This window comes from Echeneis naucrates, chromosome 4 (assembly GCF_900963305.1).
Source record: "Echeneis naucrates chromosome 4, fEcheNa1.1, whole genome shotgun sequence".
Taxonomy (NCBI): domain Eukaryota; kingdom Metazoa; phylum Chordata; class Actinopteri; order Carangiformes; family Echeneidae; genus Echeneis; species Echeneis naucrates.
Genome location: NC_042514.1, coordinates 14,660,634 through 14,684,635, shown reverse-complemented (window position 1 = coordinate 14,684,635; position 24,002 = coordinate 14,660,634). Strand labels below are relative to the sequence as shown.

The following is a 24,002-nucleotide window of genomic DNA, read 5'->3' as shown; positions in this document are numbered from 1 at the left end:
TCCCAACAAGATGTAAAGCCACCTCAAGTGATCAAATTGCAATACTTAAATGATTAAAGGTAAGTTCCAGGCAAGAAACTCTCTCTTTATTTTGATTATTCCAATAAAATATTTGTTATTGTGAGATTACAAACACTCTAAGTGCCTCACCTGTCCATAGGTATCAGCTGAGGGAGAGGATCTGGATCTCTCATGCAGACAGGTATTGGTTCTCTCCTCTGGTGTTGGATCTAAGATGTTATCAGCTGAATGGTACCGTCCGGAGACTCTTGTTTCAGGGGCTTTCTTATGTATATTCCACCTTGCCTCATACTCAGCGAAGGTGCCCAGTCTTTGCTGGTCTAGGATGGACTGCTTGTGTGCAGGGCAAGGAACACTCTGGGTCTCCTCAATGCACTCTTTGCTGTTGATCCCTTTCATTGTATTTACTGATGCACTGGCAGAGGCATGATCTTGGCCTTGTTTCCCTGTACAGCTTTGAGGAGCTATGTGATCGGGGAGCCCCGGTCTCCCACTTTCTTTTGGGAGCTTCTGTCGGTCAAGTGAGGAGCTTGTATTTTCACTGCAAACGATGTCTTCTTTCACACCAACTTCATGGATTTTGTCTGGTTCAGAGAAAGACCTTATCTTCTTTTCTGCAGAAAAACGCTTGCGACCTCCGATGCGAGTCACCTGAACAGCAGCAGATCCTGATTTAGTCATTACTGATTCTGTAACAGTTGGCAGAGTGGCGCCATTTTTATGGGCCAGCGCTGAGGATGGGTAGTTAGGCAAGGCTTCTGCTACTGAATTTTCAACTAAGACTGGCTCCAGGTCTTTCCTCCTGAAAGAAGTAGCCTTGAGCACTCTTGCTTGTGCCTCCTTGAGATGATCCTTGTAGATATTGGTGAAGGACCCATCTGCAGAGGGTGGGGTGGTGTTTTCGGTGGACTTCCATACTTCCTGAACTTCCTCAGCTGGGACTTCAGCATCAGGAAGGATAGCTACACTTTTACTTTTCTGCAGCTTGGCTCTTCTCATCTGGATTTCATTCCTGAATGTTGTGGCAAAACGATCAGTGCTCTTCAGCTGCTTGCTTTCAAGGGACTCTTCAAAAATTTTGCCTCTTGTTTTCTCATCTTGGCCTGCAGTATCCATGGAGAGTGAGTGTAACATTGGGGTTGTTTGGGGGCTGATTGTGTTGAAAACCTGCCCTTGATACCCTATGTCTTGCAGTATTTCTGTGTGATGTATTGGGAGAGACCTTCTCTGTTCAGACTGCCTGGAAGGAGGATAATTCATATACTGAATGTCTGTATTCTGTGTGCTGTGTCCTCTCTGGCTTTCCCTGTCATGAGAGCCATGTTTAGGTACACTGGTTTCTTCTGCACCAGCAACTTGTCGTTTGTTGTAGCCGTTACTGTCTTTAGTTTGCAAGTGTTGTTGCTGCTTATTATATGTCACTTTAGTAGCTGTCTGTAAGCCAAGAGGGCCATGCTCACTTCCACTCTGTGCCAGGTCTACACCTGTTAGACTTCGCCTGTCCTCTGGTTTTCCCGATATCAACTGTGGATTAGGCTGCGTTGGCTGACATTTTGTGACACAGTAGTATCGGCTATGTCTGCTCCTGTCAGCGTTTTGGTCAGTGATTGCGGTTGACATGGAGGTGTTTAAGTTCCTTTTCTGGTTCTGACCAAAGTGTTGTTCAGAGTCATTAGTAGGCAATTCCTGCAGGCTACAATGACAGCCATCTGCATTCTGTTCAGATATAATCCAGGGTTGAGAGTGCAAAGTGCTTTTGTTACTATGGTGTTTCTGACGATATGGCTGGCCTTGCTGAACATCACTGCTGGACAGAGAGTACTGCTTGTTTGAGTTGAACTGGTGGCTTGGTTTATTAGATGATGAGTGAAAACTGTCATAGTCATTTTTCAGGGAAAGGTTGTGGCCACGTCGATTTTCTGTCTTACAGGCAATGTGTGGATCAGCTCCTTTAGGGTGAGCTATTACAAGCCCCCTTTCATGTACCTTAGTTGCTGCAAAACTGTCACTGCGTGCTGGTGGAGTGGGAGGAGGAGGGGATGGAGATGTAGACTTCTTTTTGTCAGGGACATGCCAAACAGGTCCAAAGCTGGTTCTACTTGAGGTGGAATGGCGGGAACCAGGTGGGTCCTCAGGCTGCAGATACTCACAACCTATGCTAAGTCCTGGCATCTGGAAGTACATGGGCTTATCATCTTGTTTGCCTGCTTCATTCAGGCTGTGGCTGTTTCTACCATGGTTGTGCTTTCCCCCTGCATCCAACTGGTTGACCTTATAGAGCATGTTCTCTGTTGAGGCAGTATTGCTTGTTGAGAGGGTGTAGTCTGGGGTCTCAGAGCTGGTAGAGAAGGAACTGTAGGCTGAGTCTCGTTTTCCTCCCCCAATGTGCTCCATACTGTTGGTAGACTTGGCAGGTGACAGCTGACCGGCAGGGGACAGGTGTGAGGCATGTTCTAGGCTGTCCATGCTGCCAAGAGAGCTAAAGTGATCCGACCCTCTGCGCAGATTTGTCTGTTCCCAGCTGGAGGAGAGATCAATTGAGGATGAGCTGCAGATTAAAAAAATGATAAAGAAAATCTTGATGTTGGATATTTAAGTGTGTGTGTGTGTGTATGTGTGTATATAGTACAGGCCAAAAGTTTGGACACACTTTCCTATTCATTTGAATGAGAAGGTGTGTCCAAACTTTTGGCCTGTACTGTACATAGAGAGAGAAAGGCTAGAACTCTAATTAAGCTACAACAACAGAAATGTCTTGAATTAATAAAAGTCAATAAAAACTAATCATCATTTATAGCTTTCTGGACACAAAATCTTTTAATGGTTATCAATTGATAAGTAAACATAAAGCTTGATACCACTACTCAAACTTCAAGATCCCACTGTTACCTTGCATCATATCTGGTGTGCCAGACTGGCGTGGGTGGAGACTGTGTTTTGGCAGTCTCTGATTGGCCTTCATTGAACTTGGTGGAATGCCAGGAGTGAGGCCTGCTTATGGGTTCATTCCGCCTGCAGAGAGGGCAAAAAACACTGAATTAGAGACCAGCCCATTTCGGAAAATAGTGTGCACTGATTCCATATATAAATTGGTGCAGCTGAAATTTACACATACAGCCAGTGTTGCAACTCTGATTCTCTACCATTAAGATAAAATTCACTTGAGGAATGTTGTTTCGTTAGATTTTTATATACATCTCTGTTTAATGACAAACTTTGAACACTGGCAACTTAAACATACCCTTTAAAATGGTTCTTTCTGAATTGCATGTCAACAGAAGGTAAACAGAACATATGAACATAAAAGACAACACAACTGAGTATACAAGTTCATCTCATTAATAAATACAAAACATGCATGCACATATCATGGAGAAAGTGTATTACATGCTGTTCAGATCGGATGAATATTACTTATCTAAAGACATGAGCACAAGGCATGTGAACCACAGGAAAGGAGAGTTGCTAGGAGGTATGATGATGATATTATGATGAGCTGATAATTATGAATATGGACACAGGGCAGAGGGGAAAGTAGGGAAGAGAAGAAAATTTGACTAAGTACTACTGATTACGATGAAGCCACAGAACTGTACCTCATGGAACTTCGTAAAATCTTCGTGAGAAAGCTTCTTGCCACATGCACATCATTCTCTGAGGGCATTTTCTGAGCTACAATATCCACCATTTTCATATTCCTAGGCAGCAGGGGGAGGAAAAAATACACCAACAGCTCACCAACTATTGACCGGATTATAATATACAGTCAACTCAAGGGGAAATTGTTGCTCATGCATGATGTCACAGCTCCCTCTCCTGGTCAAATTTGTGTGTGCTCATGTTGATAAATTATTATGTTTGCTAGGAATTGAGTTAAAAAAAAAAAAAACAAAAAAAAACAAACCAAAAAACAAACAAACACCTTCATAGCCTGACCTTCTTTTCTCACACTGTGCTTGTTAATAAAACACTATATAGCTGAGGTGAGCTGGTTGTACTCTGCCATATGGTCTCAGGGGGGAACACAAGCACAGCATGGGGTGGGCAGCTTAAGAGTATAGAGAATCTCTTACACAATCTAATCAGCCACCTCACCGCGCATTCCAAGCTGTTGTCTGCCTCCCAGACAACTGGATGTTCAAAACTGACATCCTGCAACAGCTACAAGGGAAGTTCTGATCATTTCTTTTTCCGGTTACGCGTGTGGTGCTGTAGCAACAATATGTGGGGTGAAAGTGCAAAAATACAATCTTTTAATTTATGTCAATATTTTCACAACTTTGTACTTGCATGAAATGGGTCACCATACAGATTTTGAGTGATTAAATAAAGAGAAGTTTACAGTGACAAACTCTGGGCTATTGTCTCTGCGACTATTGATAAGCTTTGACACATCAGCCTCTGACAAAATGTCTACGGCCTTCCTGAAAGAAAAACTCAAGATTGGCATACAGAGGTTAGAAATATGTTGCTCTGTGCGGTGCTGCAGGAACAGCTTCCCTGATGGTGTTACAGGGCACAAATCACTACAGAAACTCCCATAGATGGTCGCTGGGTCTAGATCTACTGTCTAATTCACACCACCAATATTTACTGACCCCTTTTAACATTTTTCTTGCATGTATATAAATTTTGATTTTCAGCTGATATATCTTTTTGGTAACTACTCTTACTGAGAGTGGACTGTTGTGAAACAATAGTGTTGTTGTAATGAGCCAAAGTTTTGCTAGCATTCTCATTGGACTAAAGACTTGCCCTAAAAATCCATGAGGTCAATAGGTCCTGCACCCTCTGTCACCTTAGGCTTTCTAGTCAAAAGGCTTTCAGTGATCTAATGACAAGAGGTCCAAATAACAGCTTCCTTTAGATGAGGACCAAAAATAAACCTCATGGTAAACTGAATAGAATGAATATTACTTTGTATTTGCACCCTACAGTAATGGAATAGTAATTTTAGATTGAGGGAACAGATTTGGTTAAGCTCCATAAAATGGGACAATTCAGTAAAATGAACTGTGGATTAAAGTTTAGGCTTATTTAGAGGACAAAGAAAAGCCAACATGAAGCCCAGTCTTCCTCTCCCCTCACAGTCCATGTTTCTGGGGCACTCAGAGCTAGCCACACATGACGCCTGCTATTGGTATGCAAATGAGCCTGTTTTTATTAGGCCTATCGTCAGGGCTACAGCTGGGCCAGCACAGATATGCTAGGAAAGTGAATCAGTTGACTGAAATGGGGGCAGGGGGAGAAACTGTTTTTTTCACTGACCAGTTTAGAGCCCAATTTCACTTGAAATGTCCTGTACAAACCAGTCCACATAAAAAATAAAGTTTGAACAGGGGACTTCTTAGACATCCTGACTATCTAATGGCTGATGAATATTATTTTCAAGGTGAAATCCTGAGGAGACTATTCACAGATGATTTGTTTAACCTACAAGTCTTTTTCCTCAAAGACTGGTTTGCATTTGAAATGCTAAGTCTTACTGATCATGGCTTAACCTAAATGAAGAATGACCTCACACTGTATAAAATACCAAACACAATCAAAACAATAACAGAGTATTAGGGTCATAAAATGATGAATGAGAGCCCCGATACTTAAAATGCCCCTGGATCATCCACTGACCAAAACATAGCATGCCTAAAAGCTTTAGCTATGACTGCCCTCAAACACAGAAGTAAATTTAGGACTTAACAAGTCAATAAAACATAGAACAAAGTTAAATTTGACTCACCAAACATCTGGATGAAGGGATTCAAAATAGACACAAACCACAATTGTATTATTTGAAGACCATAAAATAATATCAGAATGGAGCTCAATTAGGGAGTGAGGCCAGTGGTGTCCGTGTACTGGTCAGGCACCACATTCCAGAGACACTTCAAAGACAGGCCAAAGTAAAGAGACATGCAGGCCACTTATGTCTGTGCATCATTGCACAGCTCTAACACTGATCCACTAATTTCAAACACACACACACTATGCAGCAACTCAGAGAAAAAAATATCCAACTCAGGATTACCATTACTAAAACCAAAGTTCTGCTAGGAGCATTGGTTGGAATGGGGGGGAGGGGGAGAGGGGCATTTCATTCAGGATTACGGGGGTTTTACTCTCGAGGGGGGTGGTAGAGTGTACAGAGAAGGAGGAGGGCTATTGTCACAGCCAGTCGCCTTGGAGCACTCCCATACCTTGCCTCGTCTCATTGGTTCTTTGGGGGCTATTATGCTAATGATAGGATGAAATGCTGGAGTCTTCTTTTCCAATCTCCCCTGTTGTGAAGCAGACATGCATTTCTACCATTACTATGGCAACACGTTGATCTCTGGGGAACAAGGGCAACCAATTTCCTGGAACCTGAGGGTAATGAGCATAGTAACTACCCAAGAAAGGGCATCAACAAAACATGGCAAATACAACTTAGTATTCAATACTTACAACTTATACACATTTGGTTGTACTCATTAATTCGAGTTGTGCTGAGCTTTTTTGTCAAATAAAATTTTATTTAATGATGTGTTTAGACTTCCATATAAACCATGTCTGATATGTTATATTTGGGTTTTATTAAGAGGTTTGAATTGAAAAGATTATGCTATTAGTTGCTGATAGCTTCAAATTAAAATACCCAAAGATGATAAATCAAGTTTTTAAAAGTGATGAATTCAAAATTAATTGGATATAACATTTCTAAAAAATTGTGTCTAAAGCAGAGTGAAGGACGCAGTCAAGATGGTGTAACATCTGGCTAGGTGTGTCAGGCTACCTTCTGATGTGTCAATAAAATCTGATTCAAACAATATTTCCTTTTATTCATCTGATAGTGTGCAATTCACACAACAGGCAATGTGCAATGTTAATTTTTCATCTGTACTTATATCCATCCATCTTCTACCGCTTTTCCGTTTCCGGGGTATGCTGGAACAAATCCCAGCTCACTCTGGGCAAGGGCTGGGTATACCCTGGACAGGCCGTTTGTCCATCACAGGGCCGAAACACAGAGACCAACAACATTCAGACTGACACTCAGACCTACGGACAACTTAGAGTGACCAAACATGCATGTCTATGGACAGTGGAAGGTAACTGGAATACCTGGAGGAAACCCACGCAGGCATGGAGAGGGCCTTTCTGTGCGGAACCTAACCTGCAACCTTATTGTGGGGCGACAGCGTTAACCACTACACTGCCGTGCTGTCCATCTATACTTATATCAGCACCCTCTTGCTCAGTTTATTTGCGCTTAGCACTTTATGATGACATGCAGTATTTTAGTACTTAATTCTGCCAGACACATTACCTCAAGCCTTTGTAGCACCCCTACACATGAACTTAATTATCCCTTTACTCCTGTGTTGGATTTCAACAATATTGCCACTCTCATTGTATCTATGCAGCTATGCAACAGCTATGCAGTTTTTGATGTAATTTCTATTATATGATTGATATGCACTTTATGTATATCTATGTATATCTGTATAGTTGTGCTACATGAACCTACCAAGGGACTAAAAACTAGCCTAAGGCTATAATCTGGCATATTTAAATAATGTTCATTAGCATCCACAGTCCCTATTTTAATAAATAATTTAAATATGAGTAATTATAAGAGAACAGGACTCCACCTCCTAAAAATTACTGTCACCGTTTGCCATTTTAAATTCTGACCTTTGTGTTTTTGGCTCAAAGGTATGACAAAGATCTTCTTCAGCAGACCCTACATCAAACTAGTCATATTTCAGGTGCGAGAAGTGAACTGTGAGCAAAAATGTAATAACCAGAACATTCCTTGGCTGAGTAGCATACCAGCTGTCAAGTCACATGCTACCCACACTGACCGACAGCCTAGAGCCACCTGAAAACTCACCAACATGACTGTAACAAAGTTCTCTGTGTCCTGACTCTTTATTACAGTTTCTTACTACAGGTCATGGGAAATCAATGTCAAACATAAAAGGGCTTATATTCACCAACAACCAGCCAGTTAAATGTGTAGCTGGAGTTCACTGTTATCTGCTAATAATTAAATTGCCATCAAGGGGTTGGCCTGGTGTACCAATTGGTACATTGAATACTGACTGATTGAACCCTGAAGACTACAGCTGCCTGAATTCAAATCTGACCTGTGTCACTTTGCTACATATCATCCCACCTCTCTGTCCCTAACTATCCCTGTTTTCTCTCATTGCAGCTCTCAGAATAAATTTGAAGAATGCCCCCAAAAAACCTAGAACTCCACTTAAAAGTCATGTGATTTAATTTAAGTGACGTTATTGCACATCTCAATGGAAATTTGTCCCTTGAAAAAGAAAATCGTACAAAATAACAAGACAGGTAGCACATGTTTCCTGACACAGTAATGTTGTGTTCAGTGCCTGTTTGCTTAAGACAATAAAAGACTTTATGAAGGATGACCTCATGATATTGACGGTCCCTTAAAACGATGGAGGGCACATATAAAATGTGTTGTAATTCCTACAATGTTTGCCGGATTATGATTTACTACCCTCAAATTTAAGCTTAAAGTCTGCAGTTAAAGCCCATCTTGATTGTTTCATTTCAAATCCATTGTGGTGGTGTAGCATATTTGGTTAGTTGACCTCAATCTAAAAGAGGGGCTCAGTTCTCTGGATTTTCAAGGTTTTCAAGGCACTGTTGAGCCATTTTCTGCAACCAATAAAACACATACATTTCATGCAATCCTGACATGCTGACCGCGTTTCATGGGTTTGGGGTATGTAAAAGTCCACAAAAAAGCCATTGAAGCAGTGGAAGAAAATTAATAACGCCTTCACATGCAAGATGGCTTTCACACTTTTGAATCCTCTGGCTCTATCGTGTAAAACTAGTTTTGCTGTCAACTCACTTTGGCAAATGAACAAGCAAACAAACATACCATAACAAAAAAACACATACATGTAAAAAATCCCAAAGGGATGCTGCTAAAATTGGGCAATTCCAAATTCTCTGAATTACAATTTTCTCAGCTGAGACTCAAAAAACTTTAGGAAATCTGCTTACAAGAATTGAATGCACTGCATTCCAAACATACAACTTAGGCTTATTTAGAAAAACTAAGAAAAATGCAAGTAAGCCACCAGAGTGTCAGGCCACTAAGGTTTTGTTGATATAATTGGATTGTGCACTACACTTCTGTGAAGGATGCACTTGTCTAAAATAGCCACACAGATATATTATGGTAATTGAAACAGCTATTTTGATCAGCCACATGTTAGAAAAGCTTGACCCCTCCATAGCAGTACACAAAGTCTCTCCCAATGATAGATGGTGAAGAATTTTAGTGACAGTGCAGTACTTCTCTAACAGTGCCAGAAGGGGGAAACCAAATATCACAGGAAAGTTTCATGCTGTAAAGTTGCATGTGCTGCAAATGCCTTAAGTAAGGTAGTCCAGATGGTGGGGGTCCTGATGGAGAATGGAATCCTACCCAAAAGAGGGAGGCAAAATAATATGTGTGTTGAGGAAAAAGGGTATTTATCCATCATTGTGGTAAAACATAGAATTTCAAGCTAGTTTCAGCTAATATTAAGAAATGTGCAGCCTTAATTGAATCAAAATCTGAAATCCTTCATTAGACACATAACTATCAAGAATTCAAAAATGTCAGCATTGTATAATCTTTAATTTCAAGTTAGTGAAATTCAGAAAGTGCAAGGAATCCATGAAAATGCAATGTATGCCTGAGGGACAATTATACTGTTTGACTGTATAGAGTAATTAGTGTTTTAAGCTGTAAACAACTGTTGTGCAATTGAACAATAACCCAAATCCGGTTATGTTCTCGACGTAAAAAACTTAATGCAATACAATGAAATCGAAGCATAGTTTGTTAACTGGCTGCCAAGGCATGTGCAAAGAAAACAAGACGTTTTCCCACAGATTTCCACACCTCTGACAGGCCTCTCCTCTTACCTTCTCCCAAATTACATCACACAGTTTCACATTAGTCATTGCATGCAAAATATGTGGCTTGCTACACCAAGTTCTTCCCTTCTGCTGTATGTAAAGAAACCACACCTGCACACAGGAGCAGGTTGTGACAGTTTTCTGATCACCATTTAACTATCCAACAATATGCCTCAGACAAAAATATGTTTCATGGCACCTGCATGCACAGGCACAGGTTGAACTGTATACAACCTTTAGGGCTCCAAATAGGTCCAGGTAGAGAGGTGGAGCATTAGACTTTAAGATATTTCCAAAACCCCCAAACCAGTTCTTTAAAAAAATAATTATTGTCAGAATTTAAGCTTTGGGGGTCTGTAATGACCAATTATTGCATTGTTGTTTTCTAAAGACTTGTTATTATAGCCAGGGAAAATGAATGGACATGCCATTGGTGTCAGTAGATTCTTCATGGATAAGCAGAAAAGACTAGAACATCTGTAAGACTAAATATCTGTCTAAAATGTAGCATGAACAATAAGCTATGACCTTGTAAGGAAATGTTTTTCTTCATTTTGGATTACAAGCATAGTGGAATGACAATATCTACAATACGACAGATCGTTTAGTTATACATCCTGCACCTTCCTATTACTCCTCTGTTGTTTCAGTATGATCATCATGTGAAATCAGAGACACTTCTGCTGGCATGCTAGCTGATTAACAAGACTTTAGAAATCTTTAGGAATAGCTTTACCATCTCATTCCGCATACTATTTCAATGGCATTGAGTAGTAGGTTTTTCTTTGCAGTTGCAAGAATGAGGAATAAATATTTATGTGAAATGTAAATGAGATTATAAAACTATTAGATACTTTCAGAAAACCCGAGAATGAAATCTACAGGTGTAAACTGCAACAGGCATCAATTGTGTCCCACTGATTGCAATTCTGCATCCTCTTTGTATATGTCAAATGTCTGTAAGTGTTTTTCACTGTAAAACATCAAAATACTGTAGCATCCATCAATCATGAAGCTACCAAAAACTGCTTTCCCTGGCTCTTCATTAATCAACTGTCAAATCCAAAATGACTGGTTTACAGTATGATCTCAGTTCTACTATTTGACTTAAACTCCCACTGGACAAACACGCTTGCTGCCCAAACTAGCAGGAACAACAACCAGTCCTCCTCACACTGCAAATCACATGTACGCTATCTCACACAAATCACTGTTACAGGTCGCTGCAATAAACATAGGCGTAGCACACATTTACTTGCACACTGTAAATTGCAATAACTTGTCTTTTTAACTAAACTGAATGTAACAATCTTTCTGACAAGTCAATGTTATACAATCAAATCTGACTTGAGGAGAGTACCTAACCAGGCCTATCATACTAAACTGTACTTGAAATTAGTTTGATGGTTATATCAGTGACAGCAGAGCAACATAATAGTAAAACATGTAAGACTTAGCAGAACTCTGTGCTCCATACTATTCCCAATTACTCTGTATCAGCTAAGACACGGCCACTTTTCAGAAAACAATCAAACATGAAGGAACTTGTAGCTAAAACCAGTTTTATTCAAAGACCTTGCATTCGCTCAGGCAATCTAATAGTTTATCTGCTTCGTCAGAACTCCATGGCTGTGGTTTGATCAAATTTAATCTGCACTTAAATAACACAAGCAATTGAATAGCTGTTGACAGATAAACACACTGCTATTGTTTTGAGTCCAATAATCCAGTGTTAAATAGGTCTATTGAGAAAAACACACACTGAATGAGACTCACAGTCACATCCTTGTGGATAGATAATGAGTGAGTTTCGTTCAGGGATTACATTATATGATACAATAAAGAAAGCAATGCAGGCAGCTAATAAAGACAATAAGACTAGTGCTTCATACAAAACAATGGCCATTTGCAATAAGGCTTCCGGGACTCAGATGACAGATGATTCGTCATTTAAAGATATGAAGAATAAACACTGCAACAGAATCAATGAGTCATAAGGCAAAAGCTTGAATGCAATCACTTACTGTGGGCTCATTGTTTATCAACAGTGTGTTCTTTAGAGAGTGAGAAAGAGTGTGCGCTGTGGTGCAAGTACAGCTAGTAGAGAAAACAATGTAAACTAGAAATGCCTTATCACAAAGGACATGAGGTCACTGACAAGGAGATGTACTGAATTGGTACAACAATCTCAGGGCCATTTGGTTTCATTTGCATCACAACTTTCCGTTGCCCTTTCCATGCCTGCCGATCTGACAGAGGTGATAGCGTCATCTAAAACTTCTCTTCTTTCTTTCAACTTGATTGTCATAAAAAGATCATGACCTACTGCTGACAGTAGCGCTGTGTAACCTGGCAAAACAGGACCATCCAGCTACCAAGAACTCAATAGTGATGGCTTGGAAACCCCACAAAGCATCGTCTAGTTTACACGCTCACAGCACAGACAAACAGCTGCAAAGCCCAGGATCCTCCATCTCTTCTGTCATGATGAGTCGCTGGAAATGTTACCATGGTGAGCTCTTAGGCTGAGAGGCTAGTACATTTGTGACAGCAGCAGATGCTGAAGGTGCAGGGCGGCGGGGGGAGGAGGGTACCTACCTTTTCACCACCAGACGGAGGGTCTTATGGGAGCCTTTCACGAGGCAGATTGCCTCCTGTCTGAAGCCACTCAGGGGAATCTCGTTGATGTTGACAAGCTCGTCTCCAGCCTGGAGACCCACAGCTGCAGCCTTACTGCCTTCCTCAACCTGGAGCATAAACACAGAAGTTGTAAAAGAAGTGAAGCCACTATTTGACAAAGATACCAAATGTTTTATGATGCTCTACTTGGCATGCTAGTTAGTTAGCAAGCCTTTTTAAAAGGTAATTTTTCAGGATTCAGTTGACAGTCTCACAATGGACTTGAGACAAGGGCTTTATAAAAGGTATGACACCCAATGAATCCCCAGGATTTTATTCTGGACTGTGGGTTCTATGGTTGTGTGTACCATAACCATGAAGCCTACTCACCATAGTAGAGAGCATTGTGAACCATATTATTCAGTCATAACTATTACCATTTTCTAACTTCAACTTTTCATTAGCAAAAAAACCCCCCAAAAATAATAATAATAATAAGTGACTGAATTGACTCACACCAAAACACTTAAGTGTTTGTAGGATTGTTTCCTGAAGCAGGGGCTGGCTGTCCAGGAGGTGGGGTGCTCAATTGCCAATTGAACTATCAAATTTAACCTCAGAAGTCTGGGTTTAGGGTTAGGGTTAGGGTTTAAAACTATCTAAAATCTAACAAACTTTACGACAACATATATATACCTCCCAACCATATTGTTACCTGACTCACCTTTCTCATCTTAACTATTTTAACAAGCTCATCTGAAAGTGCAATCAGCAGTAAATACATCATGGGGCGTAGGCTTGGCTAACGTAAACTACATAACATAATGCTAGCTTGCCCCACTGCTCTTCTCAATCTATACAGCAGGCTGTGCTCTGGAGGTGGAAAGATGTTATGGTGCATTTGCAAAAGCAACAACAAAGTGAAAAAAAAAAAAAAAAAAGTAAAAAGTAAAGGGCAGTGTTCATTTAAGAGTGGCAGAGCGCAACTTTAAAATGAATGTAGTGAACACACTGTCACTTGAAACCAGCTGGTGCAATAGTCACTTTGTGGTTGGGTAATTTCAAGTTTGTTATTTAAGTTTTTAAATCACAGTCAACTTCAATGGTACTCTTGCAATGCTCTGCATACTTCAAGTCAGCTAAAACGGGTTCTCAAAACTGCACTCAGTGGTACAGTTCAATACCAACACCACCTTTTTTATTTTGTAGCTGTTAGTTGTCAGTACAATCCAGCTCATGTCTGCAGACACTTGTGCTCCCTTCAGGGTCCTGAAGGTGTACAGGTCCTGAAGGGGAAGCAGTTTGCAGTCAGTCTTTCAGCACAGTGAACAGTATGCTGCAGTCAGCTCTAGTCCTTAGCAGTGGTAACAATAGGGTGAAACTGACATACCATTTACTGAGGTTAACAGCAGGCAGGCCAGTTTCCAAAGACATGGATCAAAGGCCATAAAAATACCTCAAAAAGCTTCTGTCCAAACCAATGGCGTGACGTAAAAACAAACTGTATTGTATTCGTTTATGGGCAGACACCTGAAATAACACATCTGTCAAAGTACAGTGAACTGAAGATAGCGACTGCTGGTGTTTATATAATGCATTTCTGGGGAGGCTAATTTAAGAGATTACACTGAAAAAGATCACGACAGCAAAGACTGTTTGACAGTGTCTGGTATGATGAGTCTCAGGTCAGAGGTGTCCTCGCACCGATGCAGAACGTCAGATAAAAGAGGTGCAAGACAGCATGGCTTGGTGTGGAAAGAAAAACAGTAAGAACTTGCTTGGCAGTTGGCACATTAACACACAAAAAGCAAACTCTGCAGCTGATTATCATTTCTTCACTTAACCTGTGATAAGGGGCTGTATGACTCAACTACAGAGGTATGTGTATGTCTACAGACCACTATGTCTTATATGGCCTTTTCTCAGAACAGAAAACCAGAGCGCAACTAGTTCTAATATAGTGTGTTTTCATTCTTCTATAAATCCAATTTTAAAGCAAGGTTAAGGTTGGGGATTTTTATGATGGCTGGCTAGATTCCTGCACTGGTCCAGATATGGTAATGTATTTTGTTGAGACACTGAATCACTGATAGATTGACTTTAACTTCCAGCACTTAAAATGGACATTTATATCCCAGTTTTGCTGAAACTGCAAGACCATTCTTATCAAGCAGAAAAGAACAATAGCTTAGTCATTTAAAATCACATTTATGCTAAGTAGTTACTTTTAATAAGTGCAACACATATGGTAAGGTGTTAAGGCAAGGCATCAGATAGCGATGCCATCGTGCAGTTACCAAATAGTGAAGGATAAACTTGTACTATCTTTATCTATATTACTGTTGCCAATTCAACTTATAGGACAAAATGGGTTAGTTTGTCTCTCAACACTTTCTGTGTTCCTTTAATTTGTGTGTCAGTGGCTCTGCAGGAACAAGCCAATTGTTTATTTACTGGGCACAATTTTGGACATTTGGAATTTCAGTATTCAGTATTTCCGACAGCAGATGTTCCATTCATCCATCCATTATTTATTCTGCTTATCCATCAGAGTTGCAGTGGGTGCTGGAGCCAATCCCTGGAGACATTGGGCAAAGCTGAGGTACACGCTGGACAGATCACCAGTCTATCACAAGGCTGACATATACAGAGACAAACAACCATTCGAACCCACACCCACAAGCAATTTAGAGCCACAAATTAACCTGTCGGAGCTGCTGGAGTGCCCAGACAGAGCCCATGCAGGCACAGGGCAAACATACAAACTGCAGAACACAGAAAGGCCCCTCGGCCGTATATCAATCCCTTCGTGTTTTGAGGCAACAGGGCTTACCACAACGCCACCATGCTGCCCAGAGCAGAACAAGATAAAAAAGCTTCAATGTGCGTTTGTTTATGATAAAGATGTCCGCCACTGCCGAATTATGTCTTGAGGATAACAACATAGTATCTGTAAGACAGTTTAGGACTACACAATAGTCTGGCTTTTATACAATTCAAACTTACAGGGGCTAAAAACCCACATAAGAAAATATTGTAAGAATGTAAATAAAAACACCAAAGAGTGTCATGTAGGGCAAATAAATGTTATGTTCACACACACAACATCAAGCTCAGGGATCCGTGCTGCTTCTCCACACATTTTTCACCACAGCAGCCCAATCAGCATGGACCATGCCATGTCCTTTGTTTACCATCTTCCTCCAGGCTATAATCAGTAGAACTACATCCATCCTGGATTCTTGAGTATCCGTAAAAATAACCTTGTCTCTCTCTATGGGGCATGAAGGGAAGGATGTGGTGGCAATGAGTTTAAGGAATGCATCTTTTCTGCTGACAGATGTCCTGTGCAGTGTGCTGACGGGTTACTGAACTGAGACCCCATGTATGGTTTCAGGCATTGGCTGCAGACGTCATCACGAACACACATTGCAGTTGGACAAGACAACAGCAGCCGCATACACAAAATATCCAGACAGTTGACCTTTGGCAGCTTGTAGTGTTTTTAGGTTTTACTTTCATAGCATCCATCTCTCTGAATGTACAGAGAGATCTTATGCAACATCTCCCTTTTGCAAACATTTGGAGACATGCAAAAAATAGTCCACAAACAGTACGTTTCATAACAGAAAACAATGGGAGCACTGCAACTCAGTTGTCAGTTACAAAAACCCAACGAAATTCAAACATCTTGTTTTTTTAGCAGCTAATTATTTACCTGCATTCACCAACTGGCTGCCAATAGAACTGAAAAATTGAGGAGAATGGAGCTGTGGGTTTATCACTGGCAAGCAGCAACCTCTGAGACTGAAAAATGTTTCCATTTTTGGATTAGCTGGGAGTTCAACAGGCTTAAGCCTTGCCAAGATGGTGATGGTGTAGCAATTCACTTTGAGCTTCAGATCCCTCTTTAGAAAACTAGGAGTGATGTCAGCTTTCTCAATCTTTATTTACAGTCTACATCAAAAAAAAAAAAAAAAAAAAAAAAAAACGCTTGTAGTGAACTACAGAACAATTTTTAAACTACATGTTAATTGAGAAAAGTGTTTCATTTAAAAAGATGTTTCAGTAACAGTGTGTATACATTACTGAATCATGAACCTGAAATCTGTTTTACTATAATAGGTTATGGCATAACCCAATATTATTATTTACCTTAATTAGCACTACTATTTAGCCCAAACATGTATGCAAAACTAAATGCAGGAGGTATGATTAGTATCTCACACATAATACTGAACATTTGCATCTAACAGTGCACACTGATCCATTCCTTTGTCTTAGCCCAAATATCATTTAAAAATCCAGAAGAATTCTGTCTGCCTACTTCTAAAACTGGACCTCTAGAAACTGAAAACCATCTGAATTTTCAAGTTTTTCTACTCCCACAAACCATAATCCTATTCTGTATGAATCATCTTACTGCTGAAGGTTGAGCAATCTTGGGAAAAATGGAGCCCACAACCCTGACACAAAAAGGATTCAGTAATTGGTAAAACCTGTTTACCTGCAGGTGATTTATCACAGCATGTAAGAACAGAGGCATTTCTGCAGTGTTTCTGGTTCTTTTAGAGTAAACAATATTTTTCACCACATAAAATTTGATTCTGGCAGAGGAGATGTGTGTATGAGGTGCATGCCCAGCTGTGTTTTGTAAAACAGGATTATTTAAGTTTATTGAGACTAAGGACTTTAAGTCCATAAAAACCTTGAGCATACCCTGAGTTATGAGAGGAATGTTAAGAATTTTAATTAGATCCAGGATATTTTTTTTAGCCAATACTTTAAACCTCTCATCAAATTCTAAGCTCCTATCTTTTATTTTAGCTAACTCTCAGAATGCATACCAATGAAAAATCTAAGTTATTGAGTTTTGCTCTGTTCCTCAGGTTTTTAGAAGACCAGTGTGTTCACTCACTCACTTTTTACTGACACTGAAGCAGAAATACTTGTAAAGAATTATAAGGAATTAAAAAGGAAAAAAAGGTATTGTGGCTAATAGTTATCTGTGGGAAACCTAAAAAAAAATATACATAGCTTATGCTGTGTTATTGATCTTGTCTACCAAGATCCCAGGAACTGTCATTCCTACCTGCTCAAGTAGAACAGATGCTATAATTAACTGTACTCACAAAAATGGGACATACGGGACGTAAGCGTGCTACTGCAACCTTTAATATGTTTAATTAAAAGCATTCAAAAATTGGGCAGCTAAGGAACAAAGGTTGAAAAACAAATAATTATGTAATTACACAGTCAAATGTTGGAAAAAAGGCTTTCAACATTTTTTCAGGATTAAGCAGACAGTAATCTCTATATATACTTTAGAGGTGATTATATACTTTCATCCTTATCTAGTTAACATGAAGAATTCAACAACCACCTTTGTAAATCAGTGGCTATAATCTGAAAGTTGCTCCAAAAGAACACAAATCAGTAATCCTGATTTAATTTATCCCATTGCACCATTCCTACAGGCTTCAGGCTGTCATGGGTAATTCATTACATTTAGAAATCAAACAAAGCTCCAACATTCCTCCCCTGGTTCTGGTACCACATGCTACCCTCCAAAAATGAAATTCAACCACTGAAATATGAGGAAGCAGAGATGCAGGCAGGATCTAATAAAACACACCTTGACTTAAGTGACAGCAGACTTAACAAGCCAAACACTTGAAGACAGCTTAATAAACACTTTTTAAGTTTAGTCCACGCTCAATTTACTTTATGAGAACAAGAGTTTAAAGTATAACACTGTGGAATAAATATCTTACCATCAGATGCAAAGAAATCCACTCTTGTTGGTCCCTGGAGTAAGGAGTCACTGTTCAGTGACATAGCATTAAAAATAAAATGTTGTCAGTATCAACCCAGAGAGCTGCAGTCAAAACTGGGGAACGCCTCACCCACACAATTCAGCACTGTGACTTTGTCACTATACTTACAGTTTAATGATTAAAAATCAACAGAATTCTAGTCATTTGAATGACAGCTTTGTAAAGTCAACGGTAGTGGGGTAAACGTGTCCTTACTAAATCGCCCCAAGTCCATATGCTGCCTGAGATCCAGAGTTTCAGCCACTGAAGGTGGACTTTGGAATTATTTGGAGTCAACGTAGAAATGGCAAAAAAAAAACCACATAAAAAAACAAAATCAAGCAAGCACAAGGTCTCAACTAACAGGTGCTGGTATTTTACAAAGTCAAATTAACTAGTAAGGTCTTTTAGTAAATCATTAGAAAGTCAACAGAGAAGTTACAGTGTGATTTCAAAGCTGATTGGACTGCACTGTGATTAGGTTGTCCCCTTCTCATGGCCTCTATTTAGAGATTGTGACTTGCATGACTACCATAAAGTGATAAAATACAACAATGGTTGATGGTTTCTTTTTTTTTTTTCATTTAGAATAAATATAAAATTCTGACCTCCTGATTTTACTCAGCCAAAATGCCCCAAGTGACCACAGATTTGGAATATACTCTCAAAGAAATAAGACTCAAGTGAAAAGAGAGGTTTATATCCTCTACATACAATAATGTATCAGCTTTCTGAGGCCGAGTTAAATGCTATTCCAACATACTGATGTTAAAATCAGAGTAAGTCACCTTTTTGATTCGAAATATTTTCTAAATTGAATTTTCGTGTGATGAGGTGCTGTGAAAGGCGAGTGACCCACATTGAACACCCTGGCAACAGTGTAGAGGTATTCTCTTTTGTTTTTGAGTGAGCTTCACACTTCTAACCAATCAGAGAAGGGGGAAGTCCTGGGTGGGAGTTTGCTGCTGTCAATCAGTATGTGAATGCATTCTGGTCACCCACTCCTCTAAGACCCAGCTTTTAAGCTAATAACTTCTGAAATACTTTGTTATGGCTAATTGTTTTCATGATCTTTAGCAAGATAACAATTACTTATTAGCATAAACAAGGCAATTCACAGCTGATGATGGCTGCAAAATGTACAGCAGAAGAGCTTAGTGAAATGACAAAAAATGTTATGGTAAAAAGTCTGTATAAATCAAAACAACTAAATCTAGTTGCCTCAGGTTCTCAGAGGACCTTTGGGTTGTTTCTTGGTATATTGAAAATTTGTCATGTTGCACAATCCAAAGCAGTGGCTGAAAAAAAAAAAAAAAAAAAGGTGTTGATTTTCCTGTGTATTCTCGGTCATGTTTAGGATGGTTTTCTGTGCAATTAACACAAAACACTGTCCTGATATCGGTCACACATAAAGAAAGATAAAAATAAATAAATAAATAAATAAATAAAGCCTCAATGATGACCTTTCCTATATGTCTTTACGGGCTTCCCTCTTCTTCTCCACCCATACTTCTGATGTTGGTGATAACCAAACACACCCACTGAAAGACTGACTGTTTGCATGACATAGTTTGATGCATTATTAAGGGATATGACAAGCTGCATTTATGAACCAAGGACAAAGTGTCAATTGCATGCAGATGTTGCTGAAATTCCACTGGCTGGGTAAGCAGTGATGTGTTAGAGCACTCAACATCCTAGATGACAGCAGCTATTAAAATCTTAGTTGGCAAAAGTAATTGTTTGAGTAAGCACAAACATATATGAGAGGTGTTTAACTTTTCAAGCAGGCACAGACAAGGTCCCAGGAATTCATCTTTAATCATAATTTCTTTGGAATCCAGTGGTGCAAAAATATTTCAGGGTGTTCACTTAATCAAAGGAACCGGCAATTTACGGTTACGGTGAAGTTTCAACAACTCAGCTCGATTACTCACCTTGGTTATAAGCAGTGGCTCTTGGTGCTCCAATCCACCTCTGAGTGTAAATCCCCATGGGGCACCCCCTGAAAGAAAAGCATCCACCAGCTTCCAGCCATCACCATCTCTGCCCCTCTGATCCAGGTCTCCTGATTTCTGCATCACACGCCAAAGGGTCTCCTCTTCTGTGCTGTGTAAATAATTTCCATTTCCCTCAGCATCCATGATATTGTTCTAAAAATAGAGTTTTTTCTTAGTTGACAGCATTACAATCAACACACAATAATAAGCACTGGTTCTAAAGTAAGTAATATTGACCAAATTATGTTGTTTGTAACCAATTTGGGCTCAACTTACTATTTGTAAAATACTTATGCTGATGACGCTACGCTGTAACTTCTGAGTTAACATTTTTGAGGGAGCAGAAAACTACAGCATGATGTTTACTGAAATTATGACAGTCAATATTATAGTTAATTGATCACTTACATTACATTTAATTATTCACTTCTGAAATAACTTTGAAATTCATCTAGATCGACTGGGACTTGTTAATAAGAAAATGCTGAGCTGTAAATGTTCTCCATTATCCTTTTCATGCTTTTCCCCCCTTTTAACAGCTGAGCCTGTGTTGGCCAATAGGTTTTTTCATGCATTTATTTGTATGCAATACCTTCACTGAGCAAGTTGTATTTGTTATAATTATACATTATTGTAGTAGAACCATGATTGTTTTATCTTATTCAAATATAAAAATACATCAAAAAGTCTGTATAGGAAATAAAAGAATAGAAATAAAATGTTATAATTGAGTTGCAAATTCACAGAATAATATTCATTGATTTTTAATTCTATTTAGTACTTATTAATTGGATCAAAACTATTTATTTCAAATGTATTTTAATATCGATTATACATATTATTTTGATTCATTTATGTAATTTTATTTGAACCACTAATTCGTCTGCTACAATAGTTTCCCCAAACCTAAAATGGCTTAATGGCTTAATAATCTTGAGTGTTGTATATGTGGTGTAGGCTTGAACCTATATTAACGATGATCATATTAAGAGGAAAAGAGAAGAGCAATCAGAGCACGATGATAAGTAATAAAAATAAATGTATATCCTGAATCTGCCGGCGGAACTGCATTCACGACCTGAATCTGAAAAGCTATCGCTTTGGATCGTGAATGGATGTTTTCATTGTAAGTCCATCGCCTTCACCCATCACTCGAGGTGATTTTGTGGGGACTAAAACGACATTGCAGTGTCACTTAGGAAATCAGTAACTTTTGGTAAACACCTGTTGTCATACTCCACACAGGCAGACTTAAACCTAAATGCCCTGACACATTAACAATGCCGGGCAGCACAATGGAAACCTTCTTCGCCTGTATCAACAAATAAGTCGAAGGGAGTTACGCTGACCTGCTGCTTCACATTGGTAACAGGAGTTTCGTGGGAAATAAGCGCTACTTCGTAAAATCGACCCCTCCACTCCGTCTGATCTACGGCTTTGTGAAAAAATAAGACAAAACAAATGTTTAAAAGGTTGACCTTACCTGCGAGTTCAACTTCTAGATAAACCGGTGACCACGAAGGTTTCCTCGGGGCGGCACGCAGCTATATCCCAGCTTTTCCTTACGCATACTTCATTGCTGCTTTCATTCCCAAATGAATTAGTTTTTAGCTCAAATGGCTGGTTGTCCGTGTGGTGAAATGAGCAGACACTTTCCACCGGTTAGAGCGCAGCGGTTTAGTCCGTTTCCCAGTACCTGACCCAAACCAAAAACGCCACACTGACACACACAGGAGAGTTTAAATTAGCTAAGCTAGCCTAGCTCCATCCATGGACAACAAGTGTAGCCGAACACAGCTCAAGCGTGCCATCTGGCGTTATTGTGAGCGGACAAGCGAGGCGACAGTTTCCTCCAAAGAAACTTGGCAGTTCGTCATGTTTAGATATATAAACGTTGTCCTTTGATTCAGAGTTGAGCAATAATCCTGCTAGGTGGATAATTAGACCAGAAACTTGACGGAAATGTAACTATACATTAATCAGGTGAAAGACAAACTCGAGCGAGGATCATTTCCATGGCAACATATAACTTTACGGAGGGCAATAGGGCCAAACTAGTCAAATTCGCGGAAATGGCGGCGGCGAAACGTCGACATTAGATGGTTTTATGTAATTTAAGGGACTTGATAGGTTAATTGATGAAATAATTTATAATTTGAGCACGTTAAACACTTCTCTTAACATTTTCCTTCAAAATATTGTATATGTAATCATTTTTAAGAACTGCTGGGGTTAGTTTGTTGTAGTTAGTGTAAGTTACACAACCAAAGCAAGTCTATTGATGATGTCAAGGAGGAAATAAAAATATTTAAAGAATGCTGCTGAGAAAGATACCGATGGCTTCGGTGGTTAGATCAACTACGATGCAGTCATGGTTGTGATCATAAAGTTAGACTGTGCTATACTGTGCGTTTGTATTGCTGTAGCATCCGTCCAACGTGTAAATTTTTTTAATGAATTAAAATTTGTAACTTCAAAGAGACGGCCCGGGTCGGTAGTTGAAAGCATTGAACCACTGAATTGTACTTTCAATCATTTCACATCCTTCCCTGCATGAAAGAAGTTGAGCCTGTCTAATGAAATGGATTCGTTCCTTTCCTCCTAGAAAAAAACAACGAAAATATGTTCAGGAGGAAAAAATGTAAGCATTGAACAGTGTGTTTATTTCTATGTTCTGGCCTTTAAACTACTGCGTTTTATCCTCAATATGGTTGTTGAATGTTCATTAAAATTTGTTATTTGATGATCACACACCAGATTACCAAAAGAAAAAACTAGCAGGTAGTTTTCTTGTCCAAGCTCTTGCAGCTTTTAGTATTTTTTTATTTTTATTATGTTTTTTTACAAGACATTACATAGAGAAAATGTTCAATAATAAAAATGTTTATTTTTGCAACAGGATGAAATAAAATGTTTTTGCAAGACCATCCTGCTGATGTTCATTTTCACTTGGACTTTGGGAAAATGTATCTACTCACCAAGGTGATGATGGAGTAAGATGAGCTCCTCACAAACATGCCCTACTATATGGTTGCCAAAAAGTGAAGATATTTCCCTTACTGTACACTTGAACCTGCGTTTTCATCATGCACAGCTCTGCGCAAGAGGGAATTTGTTAAAAAACAAGAACACTTTTATTCCACCACTATTCCACCATGGAGATGACTGTTTCATTTAAGAGTGAAAGAGGAATTCTTCTAATGAATAAATACAGTGGTCCAGTGTGAAGTATGAAATCATAGACCACAGGCTTTGTGTGGTACAAAATGCAAGCCATAGTGTTGCCATGTGGGGTATTTATTGGAAGTTGAAAGTCCTATGACTAAGCCAATGTTTTTTTTTTATCTGACCTATACTTTCTGCTAGGGCTGGAGACTTTGTGTTTTGGGCTTGTATGCACCTCCATATAGTCACACTCTCATGAACGTGATATAGAGGTCAAAGACCAGTGTGTGACCTCACAAAGCACTTTTTTGGCCATAACTCACAAATTTACTCTTTAATCATGATACAAATGTCTATAACAAGGAGGTGATTAAATCTTGTCTTATTGGCAGGGACATACACCCACAAGGCAGTGATTCAAGATTTGAATGAAAATAATGCTGTGTTCCTT

At 39.4% G+C, this 24,002-nt stretch overlaps 1 protein-coding gene across 2 annotated transcripts in view; it reads right to left on the bottom strand.

The window, feature by feature from the left end:
- The window catches only part of shroom2a (shroom family member 2a), a 29,058-nt gene extending 6,958 nt beyond the window's left edge, over positions 1-22,100 (bottom strand). The window contains exons 1-5 of one of the 2 annotated variants that reach the window (XM_029500938.1): positions 21,870-22,100; positions 20,324-20,539; positions 12,550-12,698; positions 2,911-3,033; positions 151-2,569 (exon numbers count right to left, since the gene is read on the bottom strand). In XM_029500938.1, the coding sequence (XP_029356798.1) occupies positions 151-2,569; positions 2,911-3,033; positions 12,550-12,698; positions 20,324-20,530 (2,898 nt within the window). In that variant the 5' untranslated portion in view covers positions 20,531-20,539; positions 21,870-22,100. The remainder of the gene's footprint in view (positions 1-150; positions 2,570-2,910; positions 3,034-12,549; positions 12,699-20,323; positions 20,540-21,869) is intronic. The other variant, XM_029500939.1, reaches the window with a different exon arrangement.
- Between the last annotated feature and the right edge of the window lie 1,902 nt (positions 22,101-24,002).